Consider the following 18,723-nt stretch of genomic DNA (forward strand, 5'->3'; position numbering starts at 1 on the left):
AGATGTGGGCAAGATGGAGTAAAAAGGTTGTCAAACAAAGCTCGTCTTGTTTAATATACAGTTTGACAGAGGCAACCACCTTTTACATTTATATTTATATTTTCCTTCCAGCATGTTTTTAAACTTTGTTGCTCTGTGTTTTTATAAATGAGGGTTTCTGAATCAAAATACTGTATTTCAAGTTTACATTTTCATCTTTTACTCCAGAGGACGGTCCTTCTGTTTTTTACTCAGTGACAACAGCAGTTACTGACAGAGCGGCATCCTGCTTATCAAAGATATAACTCCATGACCTGAAGAGCTCAATAACTGAGGCGCTGTCGTCTTTTAAATATCTGTGTGCACCTGTAGATGGAGGAGCATGACGTGAATCCACAGATGAGGCTGTCGGCTGGTCAAGCTGAAGCACGACTTGGCGTACAGGCAGTAGTGTCCCTTCAGTGGACAAGAGAAGGACAGCTTGGCGACACAGCCTCGGTTTGAATCTGTCACGCACAGACACACATGAAAGAGTGAAGTTCACGAAACTATTAATTTTTAGCAGTTGCAAAACTGAAACTTGATTCTCAAGCTCTACGCACGTCTTTGTGTCTCTTGCACATATGGGGTTGTGTAATCTTGAGAACACATTTGAGAACACACAGAGTGATTCATAACATGCAAACACAGCATATTTTATGATCATCAGAAAACCTCTAGTGCCAAAAACTACACTATGCCCAAAAATCTGGAAATTGCCAGTGAATAGTTTCTGTGTGAAATCATCTGCTATATCGGGATGTTTAGTAAAACGAAAGAGATTCTTTTTTTTTTCATGACTGCAAGCAAAGGAAAGGATAATAAGGAGGTAAAAGGTAAAGACTGTCTCTGAGTGACCATTTTACCAGAAAATAGAGGCCAAAGTTTGAGAACAGTCATTATCTTTGACTTCAGCGTAAGGTTACATGGTTTTGTCAGATGGAGCTGTGGTTATAAAAGGATGTAAAAGGACAGGATTTTAGCAATGACTGGAAATGGTTTGGGGATGACTGTTCAACACATAGTCTTAAAAGGATGGTGCATGAGTCACTGCACTGAACATGTTCCCTGAAACCAGAAAGATTTGCGAAGGACGACGGGGGGGGGAGTTTGGCCATAGCTAAGTACTGTCTATGAAATCACAGAAGAGCAGAAGCAGAAGAGAGGCCAAAAAAAAAAACAAAACACAAAACAACTGAAAAGAGCTGACCTGACTCAGAATAGCGTTCAATGTGTTTGAGACATATTTTGAACCAAATGAAATTATTCTGCAGCGCTCATCTTTTAAAAAAGGGACAAAACTCAGTGGATATATATAGAATAACTGCAAGAGGTTTTACTCAGTAAAACTATCTGGCCTTGAACTGAATCAAGCGATTTTGAAGTGATTTATTGTTATTCTCTTATGGCAGTCCTCCTGCTGCCATAAGAGTTAACATGGAATGAATTTAGTGTCTTAAAAATGCACAAAACCAAATTTAGGACTATTCATATTTGTAAAAAGCAGGGACTATTTAAAACAACAAATGTACTCACTAAAATAGTTTATATCCCAGAGGTGGTGACACCTTTGGCTTTTTGGTCGATGTGTGTGTGTGTGTAGATGTTTGGACTGAGTATAAATATGCATGTGCACTCTTCTGTGTAATCCCCCTCCACTGAGACAGCAGGTCAGCCAGCAGCATGATGACATCATCCAGCTGAGACCACGTGTGACATCACATCCTAAGTTCATTGGGGCTGATTATCATTAAGTGTCTTAATACTTAGAGAGCGAATGCAAAGCACCAATTACGGGATGAGAAATATATTTGTGTGTGCAAGGAGTTGGAGTTTGCTATTTCTTTGCCTTGTTTCCTGTTTTGAGTGTGTAATGTGTGCTTTTGCTGTATGACTCCTGGCTGCCTCTGGGTTGGAATGACATTAAGACCAAAGGCGGAGTAATAACATCCCCTCCTGCCAATCACTGCCTCTCATGTGCATCAGCCTTGTTGTGTTTAGCCTGGTACTGTGTGTGCGTGGGCTTCATCCGTAAAGGTGGAGCTCACTGCAGCACATGGTTGACAAAACAACAGGACAAATTCTACTGACTGAGTGCATATCTATGGGTGTGTGCACTGAAATATATTGCTTAAATGGTGAATGTGAACTTCTGAACATCTGACTCTCTGATGTCAGTTGATCATGAATCAAAACAAAATGTCTTTGTTTTGTAAATAGGTACATTTGCAATGCAGGTTTTTTTTGTTTCATATTTGATGTTAGGTGAAATTTGACTGAATGATTGAGCATCACACAAAATGATTTAACAGTTTAGAGTGAAAGATGTTGACACTTGCTTCTAAAAATGACAATGAAGTCTTAACTGAAATGAGGCAAATCAAATTGGAAATGGAAAATACACAAAAATCTGGATCATGAATGAAAATAAAATATCAAATCCCAAAATTTGAGACGACAAAGAAGGGTAACACAAAAACAGATTACAAACTTTTATAAAATGGATTGGATTACTTTGGAGACATAAGTGGGTTTTGATTTCATAGTTTTTTTAAAAGAACTGCTCGGCCCCTTGTCTGTCCAACATCTCCCATAGGTGCTCAGTTGGGTTGGGATCGGGTGATAGGGAAGTTCATAGCATATGATTCACATCACATCATTTTCATATTCATCAAACCACTCAGTGACCCATTGTGCCCTTCGTATGGGGGCTTTGTCATGCTGTTTCTCCACTCTGCAGGTTTTTCATTTCATTTGTCAGCTGTCTGGATAGAATTCATTCATCTGTTTCTAGTTAGACTTGGCTTTGTTGTATAGATGTAACTGAATACAAGGGGCCTGCCCACCTAAAACAGTCCTTTGCCTTTATACCTTGATTGATTTTTCCATTAACAAATTAGCTCCATGACAGTGCCCCACAGGATCTGGTTTGGTCTTTACATTCTCAGACCCTCTTCAGTCCAAATTAAGAACGAGTACCAGTCAGTTTTGGACCTACAGCTGAATAAAACCCCACGAAAAGTCAAAAAACATCTGCTGAGTATATCTGTAGCGCCAAATTGTAACAAAAAACAATTTCAAACCACCAGTGAAATTGAGTGGATCTAGACTGTGCTTTTTATAATATTGACTAGAGATTTAATATTTCCCACCATCAGCAAACAGTTAGTAATGATGGCAAGGAGAAATATGTAGCTGAACGAGGAGGTTTAACCTCTTAAGAAAACAAATGAAACCACAACAGTGAGTCAAGCCTGCAAACATGTTCCTTTGTTCATTTTGAGTTGATCCAACATGTATTGTGTATGCATACACTCACATTCACCCTAAAGCTGCACACCATTAACTCCTGCTTTTGTGACAATTATTAAAAACTACACCGCCCAGGAAATGATTTGATCTTTGTAATGATCAGTGGGGTTGGACCTGGAAGCTACAGATGGGGTCATAAAATTAGAAGAGTGAAGCCAATCTTGGTTTTTTCATTGACTCTATTGACAATAAGAAACATTGTCATGCATACAAAGTGGTTTTTTGCGGATGGAGTCAGAGAGAGAGATAAAGGCTTGGAGTAAGAAAATTAATAATAACCATTCTCATCCGGCCTTTTACATCAACATCTCTATCTATGGAGACATTAAGGACTATCAGTCCTGGAGGAGATAAAGATCAATGAAAAATGGAAGGATAGTTGTTGCTTAAGAACTAAATTGATGTTTTTTGGGATAAAAGATTCAACATTAAAATCAAACTCCTTTTTGGGAGAAATAAATATCTGTCAGATTGGAGCATGTGAAACACTAATCAGCTGCTTGATGGCTGACTGCTGCGAGGTTGCATCAGTTTGCATCAGTGTGTGGCCTGTCATGCACCACACATGCAGTTTGTGTGTGGTGGTGAGGCAGTGAGGGAAAGTGTGAGGGAGGACGGAGGAGACAGGGTTTGTTCCTGATGTGAAATCATTAATCAGCCCCCAGGCTCCACATCTGACTGTAATCTCACTCAGGTTCAGCAGGTTACACAAACACTCCCCCTGCCTCTCTGCGCACTTCCTCTCTGTGTTGCATACACCAATAACACTGTCATCCACTGAATTTCAGTAATGCTCTGAAAACAGAAGTTCACATTACCTTCAATCACACACTGCTCTGGTGAGGGGATCTGCTGCACCATGTCTTCACAGAACACTCTGATTGTCTCCATATTGTCTCTTAAATGAATGAAGAGTCTATCAGCGTCCCCCTGATCCTCCTTCCCTCTGCTTTCACCTCTCTCTGCCTCTTTGACCCCTCTGTCCAGGGCATAGGTGAGGTGCAGGGGGCCATCGCCGGTCAGTGGTTTCCCATCTGTAGGTTGTGCTTCCTGGCTTTCTGAGTGCTGATGAGGCAAAGTGTTGCTGGAGATGTTGTCTGGAATTAGCTCCACTCCATCACCGTCCTCCCCCATGTCTGAGGTGATGGAGGATGAGTGCACAGCCTGGAGAGCCAGACTCTTTGACCTGAGAGAGAATTAAAGATGTTAGCTAGTTCTACAGCAGTGAAGATCTGGACAATTCAAGGCCTTCTTCCTCCACACTGAGGTGTGTGTGTTTCTCACACCTTGTTTTGAGTAAAGTTACAGAACTTGTAATTAACATGTGCTTTAAGAAACTAAGCTTTGGTCATGTTCCTGATAGGCAATCATTGCATTTAAATTTTGTTTCTTCACAAGAAAAACTGGAGGAAGGCAGAGTTACGATTCCCACACACATTCTGATATGGATGTAAACAGCCTCAAGTTGTCAATGTTAGAAATATAACACATACAACCTGTATGTATTACAACAACTCACTAAACTACAACAATGGCACAAAGCTAGTGACTAAAATCTGTTGTTCATCATTAATCATACAGAAGCGGATTCCCAGTGAAAGCCTTGTTAATGTACCTGTTGACTCTCATCTCTGTCTTCTCCTCCCGGATGGTTTGGCTCAGACTGTAGCACCGTCGGGAGGAGGGAGAGTCCTCCTCCACCTCTACATCCTCCTCTCCGGCTTCTTCTCCTTTTTTCTCCTCGAACGCCTGCTCCGGGCCACCTCCTCCTCTCCCCACACCTGGAGGAGATGCACGGGGAGACGGCGGACACGCATCGTCCACCCTGTAGTGCGGAAATAAAAACATAGGGCCAAATGGTTGGAAGGCAGGTAGTGGCAAGAGGCAGGAGATGAAGCTGGGCGCTTGTACAGACAAACATACTGTCACTGTCACTCTTTCTAATCACCTTTTCTAACCCTTCCTGTCCTTGTTTAATTATCTAGAAGTGGTTTTTAAAATGTAAGCAAATCTTGCACTTGTTTACCAACATGTTCAGACTCCTTGGAGGATTTGGAGGACTTTGAACATGGAAATTATTCCGCCTGTCTTAATCCCACATTCCTGCTTTCATTTGTCCAGAGGACCCCAAGCAAAGTCTTTGGAAGCTTCCACCAACCACACAATGTTCTTATTTTGAAGAGAGCTGCTCCCACATTGCAGCCAGATGAATTTGAGTCAACATATTCCCATTAACCTGGCCACAAACACATATACACACATACACAAACACACATTTTGTGTATTGTATTCACAGCGTGAATTATGTATGGAAAAAAAAATACTGCAGAAACTGATGTAAAGAATAACAAATAATATGAAAGGCTCTTAACCATGTACTGTGGTTAATCTCCACTAAGAAACCCGCACATAAGAGCTTACATAACAACCCATAAAAATATGACCAATAACCTTGGTAAACATCACTAATGAATCTCTAGGGGTCCACAAGTAATCCCTCTGGTGAGTTGTTGAAATATGTGGACAAAACAAAAGAAAGATCCTGATTAAAATGACTGTTGTGAATTGGAAACTCTTTAAAAAATTAATTTCTGTTTATGAATATTTTTTCATGAAAGAGTCAAAGTATCAGACTATCTGTATCATGCTCCTCTGATGAGAAAGACAACGATACAGATGATTTAGCCTTCTTCATGTTGTCCAGTATAGCAGTATAACTATAGCTTGACCACATTAAACAAGCACAATGGATTTCATGTACAGTACAGGCCAAACGTTTGGACACACTTTCCTATTCATTTGAATGAGAAGGTGTGTCCAAACTTTTGGCCTGGACTGTATATATGCTATATATGCTGAATAGAACATAAATATATATTTAGGAGGAGAAAAAACTGCCTGTTTGTCTATGTTAGCATGATTTAATCAACCTGCAGCATGTGGCCATGCTCTCCTCCAGCCGTCTCCCCAACAGCCGGGCCATTGCTGTAAAAGAGTTGCTCATCCTGTAGATGTCTTTCCCGCAGCCTCCCAGTAAAGACGGGTACCGGTCAGTCAGAGCTCTGATCTCCAGCAGCAGCATGTGGTGAAAACTGTGCTCCATGCTGCCCAGAAGGGACACCATGTAGACCAGCGAGCTGTGAGCATGAGTCTGGAGAAAGGAGACAGCAGAAAGAATGAGAGAAGATCTTACAATCCAAATATATGCTAAAAGAAAACAAGAAATCCACTGTACAAAAAAAGAAAAGGAAAAATGTGCAAATACACTTGCCAACAAGCTCCTTTATTGTAATTTCAATAGTTTGTCAATTTATTATTGACAAACAATGAAATGAATAAGAACACATGCAGGTAGACAATATAACTTCTTATTTTTACAATTTCTTACTTTCCTTTGAACTAGCTCACATGCACAGGTGCACACACAAATACACTTACACACTTCATCATTCTGAGGTTGTTCCACCTATAGACTGACTGTAGAAGGTATACAACGTGTTCAGCTTTGACATTATGATGTGGTCCCTCACGCTCATTTGTTATTCTGTTGCAGGAAGAATCAAACTGCTCTTCTGTTATTCTGGTTACTATAAATTAGTGTAGTAAATATAGCACATAGTTTCACCTAATCAAAGTTAATCAAAGAGTTTTAACCCTGCCTATATGGGACCTCACTCCATTATTAACAAAAAACAGTCATGACTTAAAGGGGTGTAAATCAGTCAACACAAAAATCATTGTGATAACAGATGAACTAAGGTGACATGATTCAGCAATAGCTCTCTTGCAGTGTTTTGGGCAGAACTGAAGCCAAACAAACCCCTCGTCCCCCCAACTGTGTGGACAGAACAAAACCAGAAGTTTTTAAAGTAACTCTCTCAGCTTGTAAAAACTCACATTTCTCAGACAAAAAAGGGAACATTAAAGTGCCCACCCCCCCCCCAAAGGAGAGACAAACTGACAGATTGATGGAAGGACGGAAAGACGAACAGAGCGAAGCTGTGTGCACAGAGCTCAAGCGCACCTTGTAATGAGGAGAGAAGAATGCAGTTACTGCAGTTCGGGCATGTTTCTCCAGCTCTCTGTAGGATACTAAATTTATATGTGGATGCTAAAGTTGCCAGAAAAAGAAGAAGGAATTTCTGAGCTCGAACACAAAAATGAAACAGCAGCATGAATGTGGGCTGTTGGTACACAGGCTTGACTGAGGTGTATGCTACTAATGCACCACAGTTCAAGATTTTCAGGTCACGATAATTTTACTTTTTAAGGACTCACTGCGTCATGTCCAAACATTACAGCAAATGCAAAACCTGCTTCATTTATAATGTGAGTGATACAGTGATATTGTTAAAAGCATGCCAGGTCAACACCCCATCATCATTGGATATCACAGATTTCATTATCTCAGGGGAAAAAAATCTTTTGATTCCTGCCTGACATCAACATTTGATTCACTACTAAAAACCAAATGTGAAATCTTCAAGCAAACTACTAACTGTTTACATTTCATTAAGATGTTCCACGCTTTCCAAGAATGCTTTTCCCTGAAGTGCTGATCTCACAGGATGGATAAAGAAATCAGCTCTTTCTGCCTCAAGTGGGCTCTAATACACAAATAACTACACACACACGTAAACAGATTCTCTGTTCAACTCAGGCCCATTCATTTCCATCACCCCATTATCATAAATGAACCAGCAATGCGAGACAATCTTCTCTGGCAGTAGCCCATGTCCGATGTTTCAGAGATATCTTCATTTGATTATTGGATGACTGAGAGTTTAAAAAAGAAAAACTGAAGAAATCATTGCACTGGTCTACATAGAAGCCATGCCCTGCAGACTACTGTGTTTGTTTGTCTCTCTTTAGTTCCTTGTTTTCTCAGATGCTCAGTTTCCACCTGATCGTCCACTACTCTGAATGACCAACATGCAGATCTCTCTGCTTCATTTGGGGACATGACCTATAAAGGTGTCGTCTTTTCTAGTAAATAGCAGTGGAAATAATTGTTCTGTGTATGTTAAGGGATTGGTTCATTTGAAATCAGAAATCTGCTACATTCGACTAGAACTGAACGATTCCCGCTTATATGTAGTCAGGTTCCCTCAGAAGAAATATATCACACTTTACTAATTCATTTTCCCCTTCCCACTTATGTTTTGTAATTTGTTCATCATATTTTTGTGACCCCACACACTTGACAAAAAGGCTCCAATGTTTGACAGAATTTCTACATACATTTCAATAAATTTCTAAGTTTGTTCTAAGTTTGTGTACTTCAAAAGTTTGGACACACTTTCTTATTCATTTGACTGAGAAGGTGTGTCCAAACTTTTGGCCTGTACTGTACTGTGACCTAACAAGCAGTATGCTCAGAAACATAAACATAACATAGACTAATCCCCTTAGAGAGGTCATTCATCTTCTACCGCTTATCTGTTTCCGGGTTGCGGGGGGTGCGCAGGGTACACCCTGGACAGGTCACCACTCCGTCACAGGGCCAACACAAAGAGACAGACAGACTAACAACCACTCACACTCAGACCTACGGACAATTTAGAGTCTCCAGTTAACCCAAACATGCATGTTTTTGGATGGTGGGAGGAAACCGGAGCCCTACGGGAGGTAAATCAAGTAAAAAAAAGTGTGTTGTGCAATTCAGTTAGAATATAATACAATGAAGCCCAGAGAGCGAAAGAGAGACAGCGAGTGTGTGTGTGTGTGTTTGTGTATGTGTGCGGGGCACAAACGGCCCACAGGAGGCACTCTCCACTGCCATCACCAGGAGGCCTCTGCAGAGGCATTTCCCAGAAATACGTGGGTTATTTTCCAAATGGTTCCAACATGAAGAAAGAAAAGGACACTGAGCTCCGATAAACCGTGTGCACGAGCATGTGCTTGTGTTTGTGTGTGCGCGTGTGCCACACTTAAAGGTTTGCGATGAGAAGACTGAGGAGGAAGGGAGCTTTTGGAGGAAAGGTTGCCCTGAGGTAATAGAAAACACTATCAGGGTTTCCAGCTCCATGACCTACTCTGCGTGAATCCATATAGTATTAATGTCTAGCTGTGTGTCTGTGCACATGAGAATGGGATGCATGACATGGCTGTCCTGATGCATTTCGCCCACTTCCATTACTTTCCTGTTAAACTGCCTTACATGGACCCAGAGGTAACCAGAGAGCAGGAGCCCTCATCCTGTCCTGCCGTGACCTTCATTACTCTGCACACACAAGTCAGAGTGACCTCATCGTTCCTCTCCTTATACCGCTGTACACTGCTACACAAGTGACCGGATCAATCTCAGGCAGTGAACTGCTGTGTCAGAGGTGCTGTCCTGCTGTCCTGTTGAGCACAGATGCTGTGATGGACACACCCTAAACTATCTCTTCTACATCTCAACGTATCCTCTGTGTTACCTTGACTTCAAGTCTACTGCCCTTTTAGGTTTACAGGTGTTTACTGAGTTGCTATGGAACACTCTCTCTTTTTTTCATTTTAATTTTTTTTTTGTCAAGCCCAGCCAACTAAAAGATCTCATCAGAATCGATTTCAGATGGAAGAGAAAGATAATATAAACAAAGGAATTGCGAGTTTTGGTTTTAAATCCTCAGATGAACAAAGCTAATGTTGCGTCTTCCATCAGTACGCTTACATGCAGCACACTGCGTGCACAGCTTACTCACTGGCATAGTGATTTCAACAGAGTAGTGTTCAAACAAATCAAAGCCTGCCATTGTGCACTCACTAGAAAAAACAATCACAGTTACACGTAACTGTGATGTTTGCACTGAAAACTAACATTTCATTTGTAATGCACTGCATATCGCTGTGCCTGTCAGTGTGAACCCCCTTAACAACCATTCATGCTTATACTCACATCTATAGGCAAATTAGGGTGATAAAGCCCAGGCTTTCTGGACAACGTTCACATTGCAAGCTTTAGTGCTCAATTTGGATTTCTTTCTAGATTAGATTTTTTTATATGCAGCTATTATCTTTTAAAAGTTGGACTCCAGTGTGAACTGGTCATGGTCCTGATGTGACCAACATGTGCAGAAGAACAACAAGATGTCATGTGCACGTCGCACAGGACTCTGCGTACGGAAGTTACTGTAACAAGAGGACATCAAGAATAACAGACAATGGAGGCCGCAGATATTCGGGTTAATGGTTTCATTTGCATGTCATTGTGCATTGGAGGGAGGTCGAGGTGTCACCCCAAATAGTGATAAGGTCTAATATTTCACTGAACTTGCACTGACTACCTCCGTTGCAGCTGTCTGCAATGTTTTTGTTTTGTGAACACAATTATGATGAGAGTTGATCTAAAGAGACAGGAAAGTCGATTTGAGTTCTCACACTGGCCGTATGGCTGTTAAGAATGAGGTTGCATTTTAAAAATAATCTGAGTTGTATCTGGTTTAGAACCACATAACAAAGTGGTCAAATTCAGGTTTAAGAAAATCTGATTCCAATCAGATCCGTGTCATGAAGGAGGAAAAAAAAAAATCAGATTCAGGCCACTTGGGCCAGCTGTGTGAACCTTGTTCCTTGTGGCATGATATGAGGATTCAGAGCATTAATAAAGTTTTTACAATTTGTCCTGAGAGAGGCATCAATGTCTGAAGCTACATTTACAGTAATGAACCCAATGACTGTCAAAACATTTCACCGCAGACTCCAGAATGGAAAATAGTCCTAATCCCTGTTGTTCCGTTTTCATTCAGATTCAAACCAGTGGGTAGTTGTGGAGAAAAATTTAGGATTCATCCTTTGAGCACCATGACCATCTGTGTAAAATTTCATTGCAATACTTTGCAGATTTGTTGGGTTGAGTATTTCAGTCTGTACTAAAGCAATGAGCTGGCCAACCAACTTAAAATGAACTGAAAATGAACCTGGAATTGGTTCTGTTTTTTGTATTTTTTTTTCCCCTCTGAGAAACAGTCAGGCAGCTAATAAAACAAGATATGAAGACTGACCCTCTGAATACATGTGTTTCTGAGAAACCTTGGTGATTCCTTCTTCACTCCAGCAGTCAGTAGCAGTGCCATCTTACAGTTTGCTCCAGTGGCCATGTTAATAAACCTGGAACAGGCAGCTCAAGCGTTTTAGCTGTGGGCTCCAATCAAAGTAAATAAGCACTGAAGCAGCTATTTTGACTCCAATAAATGTGCTGTTAGGGGGCAAATGAGCATTCAGGTCTCCAGGACAGACAAGTATTTAACCATTGGCTGGTCAAAATCTGACTGATGGGACATATGTAGCCTGTCTGTAGACACATTTTGGTGTCTTTCATTGTTAATTTGACTGACTTTATCTCATGAAGTTAGTACAAAAACGCTGTTCACCTCAGATGTATACAACAAATTTATAGTGCACAATTTAAATCAGTATTTTTTATTTTTTTTATTTCTGAGTTTCTTCTTTTGTTGATAGTTGTAGAACAAAGTGACCTTCCTGAGGTTAAGCTTCCCTGAAATTGTGTTATGACCACTCCATTAGGCTACAGCTAAAAAACGGCCACTCAACTATTCTATCAAATGAGATTGTTTTTTTTTTCCCTCCCAGCAGGGCAGCAGTTTCTCACTCCTCTTAGGACTCTGTGTGTGTTTATCTTAGGACAGACGCTTCTACTGAACACTGATGTAGGTGTTAGACAGCGGTCAAAACCTCCGGATGTGCCCAGCTCGTCTGGTGTAAATGTGTGTGTTTTAAACTTGGCAGGACAACAGAGGAAAAGTCATGTGAGATTGCAGCCCATTCCTCCCTACTCATTAAAGTAATCACTCCTGCCTGTTCCAGTGGGTGTGTGTGTGTGTGTGCACGTTTATGTTTGTGTGGTGAATACCCATGATCAGGAAGACCTAAGGTGCATTAACAACATTATTGCTTTGATTTTCATACGAATATCAGTGCTTTCACTGCTTAGCCCAGGCATCAGCAGTATGGCCTTTTGCTGTAAAATCAACATGGCTGCGAAGGTCAGAGTTGAACTGATATTTAGGAACTGTCCGTTTATCCCTCCTTTCTCTTTGTATTTCTTAATTGGATCTTGGAAAAAATAGCTAAGGTGCAAGTCTAACCACATCCAGCTTGTGCAGATGCGTCAGCTTGCCGTTTCCATCTTTTTTGCTTGGTCTTCGATTACATATGCATACTTTCACTCTGTCAAAACAGCTGCTGCAAACCAATGTAAACTTGTCAGTATGTGTTTGGTCTGTGGGTGTGCGCGTGTTTGTACCTCACTGATAATGCCAACAGCGCTGTGGATCTTAGCCACATGGCCAAGGAGAGGAGGGCATTGCTGTCCCACAACCCTTAGCGCTGGCAGGAAGCTGACCAATGAGGAGGGGCTTGCCTGTGACACATCGACAAGTGTTCCCAGCAGGGCCTCAGTCAGACAGTGGTCACCTAGGTAACCCACCAACGCCGGCACCTGAGGGCTTAACATCTGTATGGGAAAACGAAGATAAAAGCACAATTTGTAATTTCTTAATGATAACAGTCAGGATTACCGTCACTTTTTGCGCACTGAGAGCACCCAACAGAGGCCTGATGAGAAATCTGGAGGTGAGAGGAGTGACCTTGGAGCAAGATGAAGAGCCCGGTGACTAATGATAAACAAAAGCTTGCCTGTATGACTGTGGAAAAACTGAGTGAATGAACAGTTCACTCATTATCTGTACTGGTCACACTGGACTGCACATCCACCATCGCAGCCCTCCTGCTGCTACTTTATGAGTCATTTGTTCTGAATAATCACACTAACATACAGTACCTGTTCCTCGGGAAAACAATTTTTGACCACTGAAAAATTAAGTTACGCAATATGACAGTTCAATAAATTGCTGTTTTTAAATCTTTTCAGTCTGAACAACACTTCCACTAAGTAATTATTAGGATTGATCCTTGGGAACTGCTGTGATGAACGCAGCGACAATCACAACAGAAATAATTTGTGTGCCTGCATCAGGGGGGTGGACATTAGAATAACTCCAGATGGATGGGGTTTTTTTCCTTTCCAGTGCTAAACATGTGAATGGGACCATCCCATCTTTTATCAACATGTGCTATTTGTTTGCTGGGAGTTGGTACATTCCCCTGATGTTAAACATTAGCAGCTCCAAAATGTGCAAGATGAAGGATATTCCTGTTGAGAAATGTGCACACCATGTTCACTCATGTATTCTCTCACTTTCAACTTAGTTCCTGACGGTTTTGTTCTATATATTAACACAAGAGTATAACTAGATGCAGCGAAGTTGGACGGTAAAAGTTTAGATTAAGTTCAGGTCAGAGCAGCCGCACATGTAGTTCTCTGCAAGCAAAAGCCAACTTAGATATAGACATATACTGTACCATCGCCACAGATGTATAGGTCTGATTTAGTTGTGATAAAAGATAATAATAGGACAATTCAATTACGCAGTGTGGTTATGAAAAAATAAGGATGTAAAAGTGAAAAATTCATTACACGTTATGTTTAAATTCTGACTCCAAGTAGCCCAAGCTAATACTCACAAGGGGATGTTGTTCTGCAACCATTTGGATGAGCCTGATCAGGTGTTGTTGCTCTGGGGACTCCAGCTGGCACACCATTGCAGTGAGGTTCCCTAGGTGACGGTGGATGGTGTCTGGTTGTCTGGGGTAAACTGACGGCAGCACTCGTAACAGCATGTGGTTTCCTGTGAAAAAGAGAGAGAGAGAGAGGTAATGTTAATGCTAATGTTAATGTGTAATGGAACTTGACAATTGGATCCTGAAAAGAAACCTGGCAAGAAGTCAAGTTTCTTGCAAAATGCTTTAAAAAAATTAATTCCCGAATTTCTATTCTTTTCTCCCTTTTCAAAGTAAGACTCACACAATGGTTGCTGTGTAAGACACATGGTATTTCTGTTAGGTGCAAAAAAATTCACAGATGTACTGTAAACCAGGTGGGGTTAGATAGATGATAAAACTTCAGTACTTTGCAATTCATTGTGCAGAGCAATAAGCAAATGTTTCATATGGGATTTAAGATGAGGGCTCCCAAATCCCTGTACTGGACAGTTTGGGTAACAATTTTATTCTTTTATTCTTTTTTATTTATTTGTTTTTTGATAAGCTTGGGTTTTGTAACACTTGTATGATTGTCGGACTGTTTGTGTTTTCTGCAAAACGTTTACCTCTTCCAAGCAGAAATGAGACTCGGGTTGTAAACTTGAATTTCATTGTGTGTTCACAGTGTATAATTCAAAAGTTACTTTTCAGTAATTTAAGTTCCAATGAAAGAAACATTGTCCATTTGTGATCAATAGTGATGCTGACACAGGAAAAAAGAAACTCAGTGTTGATGCATAACATGACATTAAGGCATCCATAAATCAGCACCCAGCCCAACAAAACTCATGTCGTTACCCAACAGCATTTGACTCACTTATGAAACATCTTTAAATGATTCACATTGGTAAACAAAGACTCTTGGTCTTGGTTTCAAGGCCTAAAACAATGGTTCTTGTGTCTCACAATGGAAAAAATGGCAGACAACAAGAGATATTGAATTTTAATAATGTGAGAGATGAGATATTTTGGAGTTAAAAAAACTAGACATTGTAGATGGCGAAGGGTCTTTACCACGAGGATGCATGATGTGTTGTGTTAATGTGTTTAGATTGATTCATGCAGTATTGTACTTTATTTTCAGTACCTGGGAGAAGAAGATGGACGGTTATCAGAGTGAAGGGCTGATTTACGAGGGTTAAAGGCATGGTGTTACATTTTGAGGAATGTTACTCCACCTTCTTATGGAGGGTTAAACTACAAGATTGATACCACTTGCATCTTTGTGCTGTGCAGCAAATAGGCAGCAAGAGGACAGGTACCTGAGCATAAAGACTGGAAGCAGGAATTTGGACAACAGCAATTGGACAGATTGGACAAAGTTGCATTTTTACATTAATGTTGGAGAAACTGTTTAGATATGCTACAGCTGCACTCAAAGTTGGACTATAAGAGTGTAAGCTGCTTTTTTTTTAAGTCATGTTCTATCAAACTGTATCTCAAAAAAGCGGAAAGTGCTAAATTACTGGAAATGCCTTTATTCCTCCAAAATGAATCGCAGCATTCTGCTGTCCTCAGTGCATTTCACTGCTTTCTTTTCACACTTCTCACGTTATCAATCGTACTTACCCAATACTGTATTAAAATATCATTTTATAGGACAGGTCAGTTGCCTTTGCACTGACTGGGACTGATCTGGTCCAAGAAAATTCAAACATCTATAGCTGCAACAAAGTGAATCTATTTAAACAACATGTGGTTCACTTTTGTCATCTCTGAGGGGACCTTGCAGTAGAAGCCTGAAAAAATGGTTTCACACAGCTGTAAATCATCCCAACTACAGGTTGCTCTCTCCCATTCTGTACAGAGGAGTGTGAAGAAAAACTTGCAAAGAACGGTCACTGGCTCTTGTTACGTCCATGATTATACCGTACACACTAATCTCTACATTTTTGACACAAATCACACTAAAAAAGAAGTATCAAGTTGATGCACAGAAAGGGAGAGCTGGTGGTCATCATAAAGCTGAGGCTGGCGCATTTATAGATCCGCTCAGAGGAATGTTAAAAGGCAGGAAGAGACGAGGGTGTGCACACAAACATGCTAAGGAGGATTTATAGAGCGTACCTGTTTGAGCAGCATGTGGGCTGTACAGTACCCTCAGGCACGCATGTGTGCACCACACAAAGACATCCACGCAAAAACACACTAAACACGCAGAAAGCATATGTGAGACAAACTCCCTTTTCTCTCTCTTGGTCTGTGTGTGTGTGTGTGTGTGTGTGTGTGTGTATAATATCTGACCTTCATATCTTCATTCCTGCATACACCCAACCCATTATCATGACTTAAAAATATCCTGTCATGACCTTTGGTTCTGGAAACAAAGGCGACATTTTTGAATGGACAGACAAGAAAAAAAAAAAAAAACTGCTGATAGATCTGTCAAACTATTGTTAAGAAGAGGACACTGTTGCTTTCTTTCTGTTATATTACAATGAAAGGTGAGTCCGTTACGTTCAGACAGTTAACTTTGCGTTAAAATCACGACACTAACCATGCCTATACTCTTTCTTTTCTGCTTCCTTACTGAAATGTCTCTGTAGCAGGACACAGTCTGACTTTGTTGAGGCTTTGGTGAAAATAACAATGATGACAAAACCCATAAATTCAAGGTATCACTAACAGAACTAACATCAACATCAAAGCAACTTCTCTGACATCTGATTAAAAGATGCATATGCAAATCCTGTTCAATCATATGAACACAACAGACACCAACACATTAACTGAGCTGTCTTCTTTGGTAGATCACAGCTTTTGAAGCTTCAATTACTCACTACCAAACAATATTAATTAATCTGCTTATCATTTCAAATTTCCTAATTGGACAAAAGCAGGAATGTTTCATTCAAATCCAAGTATGTGAGCTGCCCAGAGGAACTCTTAAACTCTGAACTTTTGAAAGGGAGGTTGTTGTACGGAGCAAAACTGCATAGATCAGCTGAAATGATCGCCAGAGAACTGTGTTTATGACTTAAATGTGCTTTCTGGAGCTTCAAACACTCATTTCACACATGTATATATATTAAGGTCATATATCTTGCAGCTTGTGTAACCTCAAGTGGGGGAGGGCGGGGAGAACCTGTCAAATGTAAATGTCAGAGAAAATGACAAAACCTTTCTGAGAAAGCCAGTATCATTGGGATTCTGTGCATTTTTGTCACATGAGAAAACTGCCCCCCTGCGACACATTAGAAACAACCAAAAGAATTCTCATCCAGACTTCCCAGCTCCCTGGATGGGATCCAGATACCAGAGCGGAAAGAAACACGTTAGAGTTTCATATGTACGCATGATCATATGTACGCATGACGCAAAATGGTTCATGCATAGAAATATTTTATGCTTAAATCACAAAGTGAACACCATAACAGCCAGCCAGATGTACACCAGTACAATAGATCCACACACACACTGTCTCCCCTGCAAAGTTTAAACACAATGACCATCTTTGCCTTTCACCCAGATAACTTTACCCTCCAGACTCTCTGTTTTAGAATCAAACGCAGCTTGTGAGATAAGTCATACATAAACTACAAAACAGATCATCTGTTGCCACATAACAATGGTATCAGCATTGCACGAGTCATGTTTAACATTAAGGACCTCTCACCTAAGTTTACGTATGAATCAATCATCTGTGACGGAGATGTCTTTCAAACTAAACTAAAAATTACTTTTAAATGTTCAAATAAAAAAAAACGAATTCGTGAAAGTTCTTTCTTTGTCAGAATAAATCACATTCATCTAAGGAAGCATACACAATATACAAATTGTTCATGCACACCCCGATTTCGTTGATGTGTGTGAGTTCAGGGGGGCATGCGTGGTGGCAGCTCAGCAACTGGCTTATTTCCCTCATTTCAGGGGACAGCCATGAACTAAAACGTGAAAGCATATACACTTCACACACATACGTATTTTGAATACAACCACCTTTCCCTGTTTGTTGTGTCTTTTTTTTTTATTTTGGTCATTAAAAGTTATATTTGTCCGCCTTTTTGCTGTTTTATTTACTTTTTAAGCTTGCCTATCTGACTTTTTCACAGATTAAAAAAATTAGTTTTTCCTTATGGGCAACATGAAACACAGAAACACAGATTTTTTCACTAGATTTCCACAAATAACATCTTAGACGCCGTTTGATCTGCAAACTTCAATGTGGTATCCATTGGAAGATAATTATCCATGCTTCGATCAAATTTTCCCTGCTCATGTCTGTCTTTTAAAATATGAGACATATGCCTGTCTTTGTTGCTCCCTGTTCCCTATTTAAATGACTGCTAACACTGTGGAGCGAGCAAAGGACACCAACAAGGCGGTTATACTGACCTTCTAGGAAATGAATCTAAATAATCATTTTGACCACTGGAGATATGATATAGATAGAACCACTTGATCTAAAACCATTTTTGTGTCAGCAGTTTCACCTTACAAGCTGCGTGTCGCTACATCCAACAGTGATGTCACGGTGGACCGACACACCCTGGAGAACGAGCTCTGTTAATTCCCTTTAAAATGCCGCCGTGATGTATTTATCCTGCTTTACCAAGCAAGATGCAGATTTTTGTTCGGTTTCTGATCAAGTTCGTCCTTTTTCGCCGTAATGTAATGTTTCAGATAAATTGGTGCTGCCACACCAACATTAGCAGTGTCACCAATGACCACTACACTTTTTCTTTATATGATGTGAAAAAAGTTTTCTGGCACAAGAGTAATGTCTCTCACAGCAATGGCAGTTTTTATATTTACATTTTATATGACCAAATATTCATCATCTAAATC

At 40.4% G+C, this 18,723-nt stretch overlaps 1 protein-coding gene across 4 annotated transcripts in view; it reads right to left on the reverse strand.

Annotated features, from left to right (window-relative positions):
- veph1 (ventricular zone expressed PH domain-containing 1) overlaps positions 1 to 18,723 on the reverse strand; it is a 66,977-nt gene that overhangs the window by 21,057 nt on the left and 27,197 nt on the right. For all 4 annotated transcript variants that reach the window (XM_029517063.1, XM_029517062.1, XM_029517061.1 and 1 more), the window contains 6 exons: positions 13,858 to 14,021; positions 12,578 to 12,787; positions 6,261 to 6,481; positions 4,946 to 5,155; positions 4,149 to 4,516; positions 346 to 485 (listed from right to left, as the gene is read on the reverse strand). In XM_029517063.1, coding sequence (XP_029372923.1) covers positions 346 to 485; positions 4,149 to 4,516; positions 4,946 to 5,155; positions 6,261 to 6,481; positions 12,578 to 12,787; positions 13,858 to 14,021 — 1,313 coding nt within the window. The remainder of the gene's footprint in view (positions 1 to 345; positions 486 to 4,148; positions 4,517 to 4,945; positions 5,156 to 6,260; positions 6,482 to 12,577; positions 12,788 to 13,857; positions 14,022 to 18,723) is intronic.

Source organism: Echeneis naucrates, chromosome 13, assembly GCF_900963305.1.
Source record: "Echeneis naucrates chromosome 13, fEcheNa1.1, whole genome shotgun sequence".
In the NCBI taxonomy this organism is placed as follows: Eukaryota; Metazoa; Chordata; class Actinopteri; order Carangiformes; family Echeneidae; genus Echeneis; species Echeneis naucrates.